The 16,348-nt window shown below is 40.5% G+C and overlaps 1 protein-coding gene across 1 annotated transcript in view; it reads right to left on the reverse strand.

The window, feature by feature from the left end:
- The window catches only part of Dcc (DCC netrin 1 receptor), a 1,066,901-nt gene that overhangs the window by 682,950 nt on the left and 367,603 nt on the right, over positions 1 to 16,348 (reverse strand). The window contains exon 2 of the mRNA XM_027949033.2: positions 3,103 to 3,423. Coding sequence (XP_027804834.2) covers positions 3,103 to 3,423 — 321 coding nt within the window. The remainder of the gene's footprint in view (positions 1 to 3,102; positions 3,424 to 16,348) is intronic.

A 16,348-nucleotide genomic window follows, 5' to 3' on the forward strand; every position in this document is an offset into this window, starting at 1 on the left:
ATTCCTTTGGTTTGGAGCTCTGTACCTTCCTGTATCCCAATGACTCTTAAATTTGGTCTCTTAATGTTATCCCATATTTCTTGGATGTTCTGCTCATGGTTTCTTAACAGTCTTGCTGAGCTGTCTATGTTCTTTTCCAGTTGAAATACTTTGTCTTCATTGTCTGATGTTCTATCTTCTAAGTGTTCTACTCTGCTGGTAGTATTCTCCATTGAGTTTTTAAGTTGGTTTATTGCTTCCTGCATTTCTAGGATTTCTGTTTGTTTGTTTTTTATAACCTCTATCTCCCTGTATAGTTGATCCTTTGCTTCCTGGATTTGTTTGCGTAATTCGTTGTCGAAGTGATCTTTCATTGTCTGATTTTGCTGTTTAATGTCTTCCTTGATACTCCAGATCATCTGAAGCATGTATATCCTGAATTCTTTATCTGACATTCCATCTGCTGCAGCTGTTACCTCTTCTAAAGTTGCGTTGACCTGCATTGCTTGTGGTCCTTTCTTTCCTTGTCTTTTCATACTGCTTGCGTATCTTTCCTGCAGGTGCGGGCGGCGGCTCTGCTCTCTTCTTAATTCCAATTGGGTTGTCGTGGCTACCACGCCGGCAGGTCACTGGGCCTGTTCTGGGAGCTGGCGGCGGCTCTGTTCTGCCCCTACTCCAATTGGGGTGACGAGTGTACCACGCCGGCAGGCCACTGGGCCTGATCCGCCGGTCAGTTGCAGGCTTGCCTACCCTGCAGGCGCGGGCGGCGGCTCTACTCTGCCCCTACTGCAAATGGGGTGACGTGTCTGTCGTACCGGCAGGCCACTGGGCCTGTCCCGCTGGTCGGTCGCAGATCTGCCCACCTTTCGGGCACGGGTGGAGGCTCTGCTCTGCCCCTACTCCAATTGGGGTGTCGTGACTACCCCGCCTGCAGGACACTGGGCCTGTTCCTGGCACGGGCGGCGACTCTGCTCTGCCACTACACCAATTAGGGTGGTGTTTGTACCACGCCGGCAGGCTCCTGGGCCTGATCCGCAGGTCTGTTGTAGGTCTGCCTACCTTGGAGGCGCGGGCGGCGGATCTGCCCTGCCCCTCCTACCACGCCTGCGGACCCCTGGGCCTGATCTACAGGTTGATCACTGGTCTGCTCACCCTGCGGGCACCCCGATTGGGGTCACGTGACCACCACACCGGCAGGGCCTGATCCGGGCGTGGGAGAAGGATCTGCTCTGCCCCTACTCCAGTTGGGGTGACGTGTGTACCACACTGGCAGGCCACTGGGCCTGACCCGCCAGGCTGTCACAGGTCTGTTTACCTTGCACGCTCATTCGTCACAGCGCGAACCGCGGCTCTGCCCTGCCCCTCCTACCACGCCCATGTACCACTGGGTCGCGGGTCTGCCCACCTTGCGGTTGCGGGTGGCGGCTCCGCTCCGCCCCCTCTCCAATTGGGGTCACGCGGTCACCACGCTGGCAAGCCGCTGGGCCTGCTCCGGGCGCTGGCGGCGGCCCGGCTCCTTCCCTCTGGCTCGACGACAAATTGAGGAGACTCGGGTGACTGTGCCTCACCCCCCCTACCAGGAGACCAACTGCTTATGTCACCACTGGTATTGATGAAGTTCCCTCCTCCGCCGCTTTCTGCAGACATCAGATCTCTGCCATGTTGGTATCCTATGCGAATGGCAGCATTTCGTTCCCCTTGCCGGGCAACCAAAGCACCGGGTGAGTCCTGACCGGCCCTCAGCAGGACCCGGACCGAGAAGCAGTTTCCGCGGGCTCCTAGCCCCGGGCCAGGGAAGTTCCGGGAGCCGGAACTCGGCCACTCCGTGCTCGGTGTAAGCTCCTATAAATGTAAGCTCCAAGAAGCAGTCCCCGCGGGCTCAGTTCCGGGAGCCGTAATTCGGCTGCTTAGTGCTTGTTGTATGCTCTGGTAGGCGCAGGGTCCAAGAAGCAGCCTCCGCGGGCTCAGCAGCCGCTCCGCGCTGGGTATTCACTCCGATAAGATCAGGTTCTAAGAAGCACCCAGGCGCTGAGCCCTAGCAATCTGTCTGCAAGCCGCAGGCGAATTGCAGCCTGAAATTACCTGTTCTATGGCTGAATGAGCTGCGGTCAGTCGAAAACAGCGGTGGTGACGTCAGTTTACCAACATGGTGGCTGCTGGACTCCTCTGTGGTCTGACCGGTGTGGAGAACCGAGATGGACCGCTTCCTTCCCCCGTCTCGAACCCAGAATTCAGCCCTGAGTATGGTGCTTGCGCGGCTGGCAGAAACTGCAGCGCTGTAACCCTGCGTCTCTATCCCAGCGCACGCTGCAGATTCTAGCCTCGGGCCGATTTGCTGAATAAGCAGTGCGACAAACCTCTCGTGTTTGAGTCCCCGTAGCTGATCCTCGTGCGATGGAAATCCTTCCTCCAGGTTCCGGAGCACCCCACTATTGCTGGAAATTCCTAACAAGATATCCTTTAGCCGTCCTGACTTGTCATACTCCCACACAGTGAAGCAGCACACGGGGGCAATGCACTCCCCTCGCCGCCATCTTTTTCAAATATTGTTCAATCTTTATAAAAGAAAATCCTAATATTTTGACGACATGGGTGAGCCTGGCAAACTAGGCACAAAAAGACAAAGGCTGTATGGTTTCACTTATACATGGAATCCAAAAACTGGAGCACAGAATACTATTTACCAGAGGCTTGGAGGGTAGAGGGGAAGGAAGTGGGGAGATGTCTGTTGAAAAGTACATGGTTTCCGTTAGATAAAAGGAATACAGTCTTCAGATCTATTGCATAGATTGATGACCACATTTTATATATATATATATATATATATATATATATATATATATATATATATATATATATATATATTTTGCAAAATAGTCATTTTAAACATTCTAACCACAGAAAAAAACAAGGATAAAAATGTGAAGTGGTGGATGCATATACTAATTAGCTTGATATAATTATTTTACAATGTATACATATATCAAAAACTTCACTTAGCATATAAAAATTGCTTTTCAATTAAAAAAATATACATTATTTCTACAAATATTATTTTCTTATTGCCCCCCTCAAATAAATACAAAGATAGCATAGAAAAAGGAAAATAAAGGACCCACTTACCTGCTACTGCAACTTTTGCTATCCGACTAATAATTGACCCAGTCTCTCCCAAAGACGCCTCACATTGGTAAAGTCCCTCATCGGGCTTGTGGTGTCTGGAATGAAGTATGTTCTGTATCAACAGAGACCCATTGGGAAGCTGCTGCTTCCTGTCATCTATTCCCAAGGCTAGGTGGATGCCATCTTTCTTCCACTTGATGATGGGGACTCCTCGATCGGACTCTGCAGAGCAGTTCAGGAGGACATTTCCTCCTCTCATGGTGACAGCATCAGCAGGTTCTGATAGGAAGCGCAGGGAAGTGAAAGATTTAATTTGGAAACCTGCAATGAAAGAGCACAGGGAAATATGTTCATGTAAAAAGTCTGATAGTTAAATTCCTTTTCTTTAAAAAAAATATTTTCAAAACAGTTGAAGCATTTGAAAAGTTTCCTTGAATAAATAAACTTAAAATCAGGGATAGCATGTAAAACAAAAGATTTAGCACCATGGCCACAATGAATGAAAAAAAAATTGGCCCCCCAAATACTATGAGAAATTAAGAATTCAAAAATCCCAGATATGGCCATCATCCCATATCAGTCAGTTCTTGAAAATTTAGACATAAATAATGAATCTTTTCCAAATTAAATCAGAGAGGATTAAATATCAACAGTCAGCAGTACTGTGGTGAAGATTCAGGGGACTATTTCTACCTTTTCCTTAAGGTGAAGTATCTATTCAGTTTTTTAAAAAGCCACTCAGATATAGTGTTTCATAAAATTAAAAATCAACTCAATAGTGTGAGCAGAGTTATTTAGAACAATGTCCAGATGGATTTTAAAATAGTAAATCCCACTTCCAGAAGCAAATAAAACTACTATCTAAAATCCCTGCTAAGTCTTCATTTCCATCCAAATGTTTCCAATGGACATGGATAGCTTAGTGTAGACTGAACCCAGTGACTGAACTCACTTCACCACTGAGCCACTTCTCCAGCCCTTTGAGTTTTTTATTTTGAGACAGGTTCTCTTTAATTTGCTTAGTGTTAAGCAACTTGCTAAGTTGCTGCAGCTAACTATGAACTTGTCATCCTGTCTCAAACCCCAGAGTTGGTGGGATTTCATCAGGTAGGTTTTATTCATAAATAGAAATGAACATAAAGAATCAATAGGAGGAATAGAAAAATCATTTAAGAATATTGAATTATTGAAGCAAGTATAAAGTATATTCATTTTGAGACTGCTAGTGTTGTGTTTTAACACTTGGTTGTTAAATTGAAGACTTTGAAATGATCTCAGGAAGTCACTGGGCTGAGATTTTACTCAGACAGGTGTATACCCAAACCATTCAAGCACTTCTAATTTCATTTTGAACAATCTCTAAGACTAAAGATTCAACAATGTTCATTAGAATCTTATTTTCAATATTTAATCATTTGTTACTGTCTAATGATTTTTTTTGCCACTGTTTAATCCCATTTTCTTTCAAACTACCTGGTGTGAAACAGTAGAAGCAATGGACATTTTCCTATATGGGTCCTTTATTCTTTTGAACCAGCATTTCATTTCATTTAAAATACCCACTAAACTAAGTTTTAGCCTCATTATTCTCAGAATTACAACCTCAGTTTCAGTAGCATACTTAATTTTTCTGTAATAGGAGCACTTTAGTGGTACTTTGTGTAAAAACTTTCCATCTTCTATCATTCATTGTCACTTACTTATTCTATCCAACTCTGCCACTTGCCCCCCAAAAAAGCACCTAGAACTTTACTCTCCACCAAGTGTTAAATAACAGAGTATTTAAACCTTGGGTAAATTATATTGGTAAAGATTCCAAATGACACCAGACTGGCCTTCTCCCCACAGATCCTTTCTGTGTCCCCACCTGCATCACTTAGGTTTGAGTCACTATGACCAAAATATCTGACAAGACCAACTTGGAGAAGGGAGAGTTTATTTGGGGCTTGTTGTTTCTAAAGCCTTGCTCTGGGCCCAAAGTGAGGCAAGACATCATGGCACAAGGTCATGGTGAAAAAGTGAGGTTCATTCATGACATCCAGAAAGCAGAGAGGGGAGGAGGGGGAAGGGAACACAGGGAAGATATAACCTTCCAGGGCACAGCCCAGTGGTCACCTCCTCCAGTCACGCCTCAGCTGGCAATAGTCACCACCCAGTCAGTCCACTCAAATCGGGATGGACTAATTACGTTAAGCTCTCACAATTAAATCATTTTAATTCCAGACATTTCTGTGTTAACAGAGGAACTTTGGAGGGACACCTTATATCCAAACCATAACAGCACCCAATTATAGTACTGCCTGTTCTAGTGGAAATTACATCAAATTGAGAGTCTGGATTTCTGGCCCCCAGTCCTAGCTTTATTACTTAAAGATAAGTGACTTACAAGGGTTCTTGTAAGTCCTTAGAACCTCAGTTCCCTCGTCTGTAAGATGAGAGAATTGAACTGAATGATCTTTAAATTTAACATCTTGTTGGAAACATTGGGTACTAGAATAGGTGGAAGACATTCATCATTTGAACCCTGCTCTAAGCTTATGGAGGAAGCTGATTATGCTCTAAACGCCTCTTCCACGTTTACAGCCTCCTCTTCTTCCAGAAAAGAAAAACAAGCTAACAACACCTGCTTAGAGCTACATTCAGGATGAGAAAGCAGAATGAAGTACTAATGTCGTTGAATGTCAAGATATTTCACTAGAATAACACACACAATTTCCATACAGGTAGCATTAATAAGGGAGAAATAAATTTAGAATTCAAGACCAGGCAACTATATTAAAAAGCACTTATTGCTTTTTTGTTCTTCCTGGGGCCCATATTTTAAACACAACTTCATGTTGAGCACCTTATTTATGTCACAGAACACATAATACATTTAATGCAGCTGTTTATAACAGCATGTTAATGAGCATATGTGCCCATTATCACAAATAAATAATCCACTTACTCTGAACCAGGGAAGTTATGACAGTTTTCAGTGCTACGAGTACATGGTTTAGGAAAGTTAAATAAAGATTAACTTTTCCGTAATACAATTACCCTTGCAGTTCTCTGGCAATTTGGGCTTTTTGTACTCCTTATCACAATTACATTTTGAATATATGGCTCTGGAGTAAAAGTACCTCTTGACTTTCAGTAATTTGCATTACTTACTTTTTAGAAGAGATAGATCCAAGCAAAAAGAGTTCTTTGAAAAATAATAAGTGTGTTTCCAATTGGTTCCCTTTGCAAAGTCTCAGCCCATGTGAGACACAGACTGCCTCTACATCCCCTGAGATGTCTTCCATACACGTCTAATAAATGTTCTACTAATACATTAATTACATGGACTTCATTTTGGGTTACCTACCTCTCCTTTTCTCTTATAGGACTAGTCCCTCTTGGAGAGATTTTGTCCACCAAAATCTATCATATCTTAGTATGAAATAATTTATCAAATCAGTTCATCCAAGAATCAATCTGAAATTCACTACACTGAGTTAATGAGGAGAAGAAGATAAATAGGTGATAAAATTGAGGCAGCCAAGTAGAAATAAGTTTTGAGCCTGCAGATAAGAAAGTTGTGGTCTGGAATTTGGGCATTCATGAGTTCCATTAAAGTCCACTTCTTCTGGGAACTGGGTGAAAGAGGTCCTTGGAAAGCAATAAGATACTTTTGAGAGTTAAAACTGAAATGCCTACTTTACCAGGAGCCTGCAGATCTTGCATTAGAATAACAACGGTGGGGCTTTTGTCCAGGAGCAAGCCATTAGGACAAGTTTTTGTTTTGTTTTGCTTTGTTTTCTTGTTTAAGAATCCCAGTGGTAATTTCTCTTGAAACCTAAACTACATTTTCCAGCCTTGTTTTGTAAAAACATTAATCCTTTTGGACCTGTTATAAAGTTATTTAAGGCAGTTATAATTTTTTGAGAAATATATTTGAAAGTACCAGAAGCCCATTCATTAAAAAACTTGTACAACTGAAACTGATACCAGAGTTCAAGATAAGAATTAATGATCCTCTAGCCCTCTGTCTTCCCAGACATTGGCTTGGGAAGGTTTCTAAATCTTTGCCCAGAACATAGATATAAAGCCATATATATATTTAACTAATGGCTAGCTTTGCTTATCTGAGTTGGTCTCAAAAAAGATTAGAGAATCATCCTCTTTCTCCTTCTCATTTTACCCCTCTTTCTTCTTTCTTTCTCCTTTATTTTCTTCTGCAAGGCATCTTCTTGTAGGCAGATACAAAAGCCTTCCCTGTTTTTCTAATGAGGGTACTAGAGAAAGACATATTCTGTAGAGGTGACCTAACGAAGAAATATTGTCATCTATTTATTTTAGTTTTCTCAGTCATGAGTGAGCATCACACATAATTCTGCCAAGGACATTTCAAGTGTATATTAACTGAGTATCTACAGATGGAAAAGATTCTAATGTATTTTACAAACTCGCCCAAATGATCAAATGGTAAAAACGTTTCTGTAAGCCTAAATCCCTTTGTGCTTGCTCTCCTTATCATATTCTTGTTCATTTCAAAGCCCAGTCAGTCACGGGGCAGCCGAACCTGGAATGGGGTTTTTAAAGTGTGACATTTTATCTACAATCTCAAACATTGTTGAGTTTCAAAAATAATTCCCCACGGAGTCAGAAATCCCTTTCTGAGTCCAAAATGTAAAAGCTACTAGTTAAGGCAATAAAAGCTAAAAATGAAATTTATGAAAAATACTATGGAGATGAAAAGAAGTTCCTGAAAGATTTTGAGATTAGAAAATGTTATCCAAATCCCCATAGAACTTGCTATGCATGATTTTATCTCTTTTTATAAGAGATAAAATTTAATTATAAAAACCCTCTCTTTAGGATGCTTGGAGTTTCTGATAATGACCGAATACTCATAACTGACTCCCCAAAACATGTTACCACCATCTTGTCTTAGAAAACCATGCCATTTCTTACCTAAGAAATACATGCTACCATATCTGCTTCTTTTTGTGTTATGACAAATGAAGAGAGCTCTAAGAGATTTAAATAATTGCATGGATGATGAAATAGGATCCACTTTCCATTCATCAAACATCAACACACGTGCAACTGTAAGTCTGATCTTCAGCTCTGACAAAATCTTATAATACTTGTGAGGCTATGGAAGGAGCAGGGAATTTGAGAAGCTAAATCAAAGAAATAAATTAACAGAACTTCTAACTGTACCTGAACTTCTAACAGAACTTCTAACCATATATGAACTTCACTGGGTTTAGGATATAAGAATATACACAAGGACAGAATGGATCTCAAAGTACCACAAGACTAGCAAACATTGGAGAGGTTTCCAAAGTTTGGGCCAAAACATACATATAAAACTATACATGTATTTAATTCCCAGAAGCACCACCTGGGAGCCTGTTAGAAACACACAAGCTCAGGCCCTCCTCCACTATTCAATGAGCAGCTTTGGGGAGAGAGAAAAACAATCATGCTTTAGAAACTCTCTAGGGGATTTACCTATTAACTAAAACTTTAGATCTCTGCTCTAAGACACCTGGTCACCTGCAATAACACAAGGGGCTTCCAGTGCCCCTCAGACTATCTTGGAACAATTTTGAATTTGGAGAATTTGTGTAATTATTTCTGTAAGGAAGGAGATGAAGGAAAGGAGATAATCTAGATGAAGGAAAGGAGATAATATTGAATTCCTTTTTCAACATGTATTTTATTTTATTAATACTTACATTTCTTTTTAAAATGCCGAAGAATAGTGGGGAAAGGGCCAAGAAAGAGGGCTATTGTTTACAGTATCTAGTGTCACCTCTGTGGTAACCAGCAAATGGCACTACTTCATTAACCAAAATAAAAAATTCCATGGTTGTACATCTAGAATAACTCTTGGAATATTTGCACAAGGAGTTATAAAAAGATGTATTTTAAACAGTTATCATGGTGACAATCCTTTTCTCAAAGAAGTTTTAGCTCAGGCAGTCTTCTTTATCACATTGCCTTTCTTTTATTAGATTTTTAGCTCCACAGTATAATTGTGTCCTTTCAGAATCTTGGAACTTGAGCGCCTTACAGCCCCTTAGTCCAGTTTTGTCTCAATGGACAAAACCATAATAGCACTTATTCTGCTGTAGCCTGAGGGTGTTCTCTGAGTAGCTTGTGTTTATATAAGACTAACTTCAGCCCACAGAGAAAAAGTATAAAGTCACCAGTGGGCCAGCTCCAGTGAGGTCGATAAGACCTGGCCACATCCGGGTACAAATCTCTCAAGGAACTCAGGTTGTCTTTCAGGGAAAGCCTCCAGAGTCTGTCAAGAAGGGTGTGAGACCAGCTTTTCAGCAAGGGACATGTTGCAGAAGAATGCCAGTTCATCAGACGGATGACCTTTTGATATCACAAACTCAAAATCTCCTGCATAGAGCGGATTGAAAACCTCCCCAAATAAAGACAGCCCAAGTGAAGAGGCGGGAGAACTGCCTCTGTCTGTGCAAATGAACCCTGAAACCCCGCCCCTGGCTTTGGTCATCCAATCAACAAGCTGCTTCTCTTGTTCCCCCTCTTCTAATACATTCCTCCACAACCAATCAATCAACTGCAGAGCCCCTTTTGAGCTTTTCCTCCTGCCTCTTTTGCTCACAACAAAGTTCTTTTTGCAAAAACCAGTGCCGTGGTATTGATTTCTATGCACACCATGCAGTGAACTCTTGGTCGCTATCACAGTATTGGTGCTTCTTCTCTTTTAAAAAATACTTCAATAAGAAACAAGGTATAAATAATTGTCGAAGGACGTGAACATCTTTTTTTAAAAGCCTGTGTTAACTCCAGTCCTTGCTAGAAACTAATGTACTTTGAAGCCATTTCACTTTAGTTTTCATTACTAACAAACGGAAATCAGAAATGAATTAGATTTTGTGGAACTTATTCTCGAATCTACATAATCAGAGGAAGACTTACCAGACAGGAAACTAAAGTATGGGAAAATTCTGGATAAAAATTTTAATGAAAAGTGTAAAGAAATAGTCAACAGCTCCTCCAGCATTAGAGATGCCAGATTTAGCTTACTAAAACTAAGGCCACAAATTATACTTGAACTTCATATCAACAAACATTTATACTAAATAATTATGGCATAGGACATACCTGAACAAAAATATTATTTGTCATTTACCCAAGACTCAAATATATTTATTCATGTATTTATTTTTGCAGGACTGGAACTAGAACTCAGGGCCTCACATATTCAAGACAAGTGCTCTGTCATTAAGATACACGCCCAACCTCCCAAACTCAATTTAGCTTGGCATTCTGTATTTTATTTGATCAGCCTATCTCCCATGAAATTCTTTCTCCAGATCATGGCAAAAGTAAGCAAATAGCATATGAATTTCTGCTACCAGACTCAGTTGTCACAGAACCACAGAGAAGAGTAAAGTCTTGGAAAGCCACCATGATTCAATCTGGAAAAGTGATTTTAGTGTCGGGACATTTGGTGTCCTAGTACAACACAGAAAAATATTCACGTGGAAAGGTTGCTGAACCCGATTTGCTCTTCACACAATGATTCTCTTTTTCTCATCCCTTTACAAGACAAGGAACAAAATTCGGAAATAAAAATGCAAGATGTGGAGATCAAGAAGTAACTGCCCCAGCAGAAATCTCTCAGGGAGCCCACCCAGCGGCTTCATATCAGAAATTCTGAACACATGGCATCTTCCACAAAACAGAAGAAGCTTTGTGGAGATCTGAGGTTTCTATAGGGCAAGAAGTGTGCCCCAGGCAACCCTCTGAGTGTCCTCTGGCTAAATCCAATGGTAAAGAAAAATGATAAGGGCCAAGTTGGAATGGGGAGTAACTTCCTCATCCTTTTTTTTGCTTCAAGAGCTAAATCTCTAAACCACAGCTTGCTTTTGTTGTATGATACTGGGAAAATTGTAATGGGATTTTTTTTTCCCCCCAGCTCAACAGGTAACAAGGTTTGACATCTAGGTTATCATTTCCCTGGCCTCATGCAAAATTAACACTTAAAAGAGAAACTTTTATGTGCTGCTTAATCTGCCCTGGGTTTGAACCTTACCCCCTTTCAGTTTTGTAAAATGTGAGCTAGCTTTCTCTTCTTTTGTGTTATTCATCAGTCTTTCTCAAAGTAGTGGGAGAATAGCATTTATGAATGTGGAACTGTCAACTAGCACACTGAAAGGGTTCTTGAGATTACTTACAAAAAATAGGATTTAGGGAGTACCCAGTGCTGAAGACATCTCCATTTGAATGGCAGCAAATGGACAAGCATTGTAGATGCCAATGAAGGGACCAGTCACCTTTTAGTATCTTATTATTAATCGAGTTACCTATATTTACTGTATACAAATAAGAAAACATGGACATAAAACCAAATACCCATAATTATTGTCCATCATTGGGGTTTCTCAATGAAAACCACATTAAAGTTTGTGGGTGGTTCTTTCCAAAAAAAAAAAAAAAAATATATATATATATATATATATATATATATTTTTTTTTTTTTTTTTTTTTCTTTCCTTGATTCTGATTTCTTTTTTTACCCATTTGGAGGTAAACTTATTTCACACCTAAATATGATCCCTGTTTGTGTAAAGACCCTTCTACACCTATATTTAACTGGATTGTTTCGCATTAGGTGTCTTAAAAGGGAACTGATTTGCACTATGTGCCATGGATTTCACTACCTTTTGGGGAAAAAAAAATGCTTTCTTTTCAGTAATGCCTCTATTACAGTATTTTGTCAGTAAGCTTTTTAAATATGAAATTTTACATTAAATAAGGGCCAAAGGAAAAACATTCACTGAAAAAATATGATTGAGATAATGCCATTTGAAATACTATTTTGTTTTTACTATAATGTTTAACAAAAGTGTTAAAGATCTTAAAAATATTCTCGTACCATAATTTTCATGTACTATTTATTGAGCAACTACCACAACAGACATTGTTGAAGAGTGAGGATACAGCAGTAAAACAAACAGCATAATGGTTTTTATCATTCTAGGTCCTATATTCTCATAACAGGAGATAGCCAACAACAAACTAACTGAGCAAATACATAAGATGTTAGACAAGACTAAGAGCTACAGGGATAATCAGGGGATGCTAGAGAAGGCTTGGGGGAAGGTAAGAGTAGGGCAAAGACCTGAACATTATGAAGAAAAATGCTGTTTTAGTTGATTTGGGCTGCCTTAACAAAATGTAGAGGCTTAGAAATTACAATTTTTTCTCACAGCTTTAAACCTGTCTAGGGTCAAGATGCCAACAAGGTGGGTTTTATTCTAAGACCTCTTTTCCTGTCTGGTAGATGGCCATTATCTCACTGAGTACTCAAAGAACCTCCTCTTTGTAGGGAAGAAGGAGACAGAGAGAGAGAGAGAACTCAGAGCATGAAAATTATTTTGTCTCTTTCTCTCTTTATAAGGGCACTAGTCACACTGTGGAGACCCCACTCTATGACCTCATTGAAACATAATTATCTCCCCAGGGTCTTCCCTCTCAACACTATCACACTGGGAGGCTCCAACATATAGATCTTAGGGGCACACAGTCAGTCCTAACAGATGTTATCTGCAGGGTGATCTCTGGGGAAGGACTCTGCAGCTCAAGGAAACTTAGAGAGGGAATGTGATGAGCCTTACCCAGGAACAGCAAGAAGCCCTGTAACTGCATCAGGTTGAGCCAAAGAGAGCTCCAGGGAGCAAGAGATGGGAGAGGAGGGAGGTTGCTTAGGACCTTGTATACAAGCAAAACAACTTTCTTTAACTCAGACAAAGATGGAAACCTAGAGTTCTGATCAGGAAAGTGAACAGGTCCAACTTATATTTTAAAGTATTAGTTCTCAACAAGGGAACTATTTTGCCCTCAGAGGGGCATTTGACAATGTCTGGAGACATTTTTGGTTGTCACATCTGGGAGGGGTGCTACTGTCATCTAATGGGTAAGGTCAGGGCCATGACAACTCATCCATGAGGAACAGACCTTCCCAAGAAATAATTATCCACCCCAAAACATGAACAGAGCTAGGGTTGAGATATCCTGTTGTTAGAAAGTTTGTTGTGTGTTGAGAATAGAGGTCAGTAGGAGATGCAGGGAAACCAGTTAAGAGGCTACTTTCAGATTGTAGGTGTGAGATGATGGAATTTGACCCAAAGTATTTGAGTGGAGATAGTAAGAAATGGTCAGATTCAAGACTTGTTTTAAAAGTACAAGCATTTGGGATCTGAGGGGAAAGATGTGGGTACTTCAAAAACGAGTCTGCAGTGACCTCTAGTAGATCAATAAAACAAGTAATTTATAAAAACAGCCAATCGCAGAAGAAAGTTCTCAGCACACAGGGTAGGGAAGAAATTTTTGTCTGATGTGCTGCTCACTAACCTTCTGGGTGTGGGCTACACCAGGGAGAATCAATTTACTCACCAATAAAACAAGGAGGTTGGACTAGATAACTTCTGGCTATCTTCAGCTCTAATAAAACAACAGTGTATGAATTCACATCTATCACTTTTGGTACTTACAAAAATTACCCTCAAATTTAGGAGGAAATCTGTTATATGAAGAGATTTGCTATAATCACCCTGTGATCAGTTTATCACAGACTGAAATGAGACCAAAAAGAGTCACAGTTACTGGAAGTGCCAAGAGACCAACAACCTTCTTCATTAGCCATAAAATAGAGTCTAATCTTTTTTCTCTTGAAGATAAAAGACGGCAGAGGTCACTCTGCTGACAAAGCATGGACTGCTTTATTAGGATTCACGAGAAATGAAGTATTCATCTTGTGGAAACCCCTATTACAAATAGGAAGGATTAATTCCATAAAGGTCTGACAGGTCCAGAGGAAAACCTTAAAAACTCAGCAAACCTCGTGGTTGACATTGTGGCAGAAAGTGTGATGTGGGGAAGTAGATTGACAAAACATTTGTATTATAACAAGTCCAATTTTCTCAAAATGGAGGCTAAAAAATTTCATTAAAAGGCTGTCATTCATGTTGTTGTGGTATTTACTGTATCTTGTCTCAGCAGAAAGGTGCTATTTTCCTGCTTAGTCCATGAATGACATCAAAAATAAAAATCCACAGTGATACTACCACCAGGCATGTTAGCTTTGGAACTGAGAGTCAGTGAGCTTTAAAATGCTCAGGCGATCAGCACTTACTGAAGGACCCTCTTAGGTAACTTGTTTTCTCAAATGATGGTGTAGGTTCAATGGGAGACAACCTGCAGAGTGGAATGAAGTCTCATTGGAGGACCAGGAACATTTAGGGAACTTCCATACCTGTTGTGTGCAATATGAACACTATCTATAGGAATTTCAAGAATTAAGGACTTATTCATGTGATCATACCTTGGGGAAACTAAGAGATGAATAAATGTGCATGGGTTATCTAAAAAGACCAACTGCATACAGGATTTAGTTGTAACTCCTAGGCAAAGTCTAATTAGAGCCTGCCCTAGAACCCAGTATCTGGCACCTTGGACCCTGATAGCATACTAGCAGGCTGGGGCCATGGCTGAAGTCATTAATTTAACATCCAATGGGGATAACTTCCAATAAAATCTCAGAATTAGTTATGAAGCTTAGGCCAAATAGTAAACATCAATCATCACTAGGTTCCCATTTTATGAAATGGAGAAGTCAGTCTTGAGCCTTTTCCAGAGACAAAAGTCCTCATTGAATAAAGTGACAGACCCACTCAGAAGTGATGGCTTCTCACTGTGACTCTCTTGAGTTTTGAGCTTCCTATGGCACATCATGTTTCTGAATAGTTCTTTCTTATTATAATGGAAACACAAGGGAAGAGAAATGAATTGTTAGGGTCTGTAAACAAGTCAAGATGGCGCCTGGCATTTTGCCAGAGGGAGTGGTTTGTGAGGTGGCGCCAGCGAGCCATTAAGTGTGAAGATTCCTTATTGGTTGACTGCTGTATCTAGTTTACGTTAATTAAGATAAGTTGTGTGGAATGTATATATACCCCTCCAGTCCTACAATAAACGGCACCCACTCCTGCTGTGTCAATGTACACAAGTTGCTCGTCACCCCCTGGTTATTTTGCTGCAGCCAGACTGCGGCAATGAATCATATTTATCTATCTCACACACCCCCCAGTAGCCCTTATCTCACTCAGAGATATTTAATAAAAGTCTGTTAATTAAGCAAACATATATAGACCAAAACATAAATATTTTGTAAAAATTTACCTAATTCACTGAAAGAAAATCGTAACACAGGTTAAAAAAGAAAAAAAAATGAACCTAATTCTCCTAGGTGGACTATGAATGATTGAAATACTGAATATTGCTGCCAAGAAAAACAAAGCTTATCCATATCTATTTTGTAACATTTCCTTATAAATTTCTGAGATGGGTAGATGCCCAACTTTTTCTATTAAGGGCCAGATGGCAGATTTTTTTTTTTTTTAAAGAGAGAGAGAGAGAGAGAATTTTTTTTTAATATTTATTTTTTAGTTTTCAGTGGACACAACATCTTTGTATGTGGTGCCAAGGATCGAACCCGGGCAGCACGCATGCCAGGTGAGGGCGCTACCACTTGAGCCACATCCCCAGCCCCAGATTTTTTTTTTTTTTTTTTGGCTTTACAAAAGAAGAGGTAAAATTACAGATAGTATATAGATACTTACATAAATATTTTTAAAAACGTACAGGCCATTGTTGTAAAAAACAGGGCACTCCTTTGGGCTAGGGTCTGTCACCCTGTTCTAAAAGGATGATGCTGTTGATTCATAGTGAGGAGATCAAGCTTGGAGCTGTTATCATATGCCGCACACTCCTCAATACTCCATTCCTTTCAGTAATGGGTTTACCATGCAAAAAGCTTTAGCAAGGACACAGGTCCACAGGCTGTGTGACCAGGTGGAGATGTTCATTATGGGCACTCATTCACACACATCCTCATATGCCTATCAAATGCCTGTTAGCTTCCCACCCTCCTCATTCTAAGAGTCCACTAATCCAATGCCCCAGCCCCTGGGCTCCATCTCCTCCCTGTCCAACACCCCTGCACTCTCTGTCCCTTCCCAGAGGCTTTGCAGGCAGAACAGTTGAGGGAGTCTATGGAAAATGTATTCCAATTACTGATGATATGTAGAACATAGCTGTTTTCATACCATTTCCTAAAAAGCTTCAAAGACTATGAAAACAGTATTAATCAACCTTGTTCTTTAACGTACATGAGAAAATATTCAAGATGAAGGGAAACACTGTTTCTTCAGTTTTCTTACTGCAATGAAGA

Source organism: Marmota flaviventris, chromosome 16, assembly GCF_047511675.1.
Source record: "Marmota flaviventris isolate mMarFla1 chromosome 16, mMarFla1.hap1, whole genome shotgun sequence".
Lineage (NCBI taxonomy): Eukaryota > Metazoa > Chordata > Mammalia > Rodentia > Sciuridae > Marmota > Marmota flaviventris.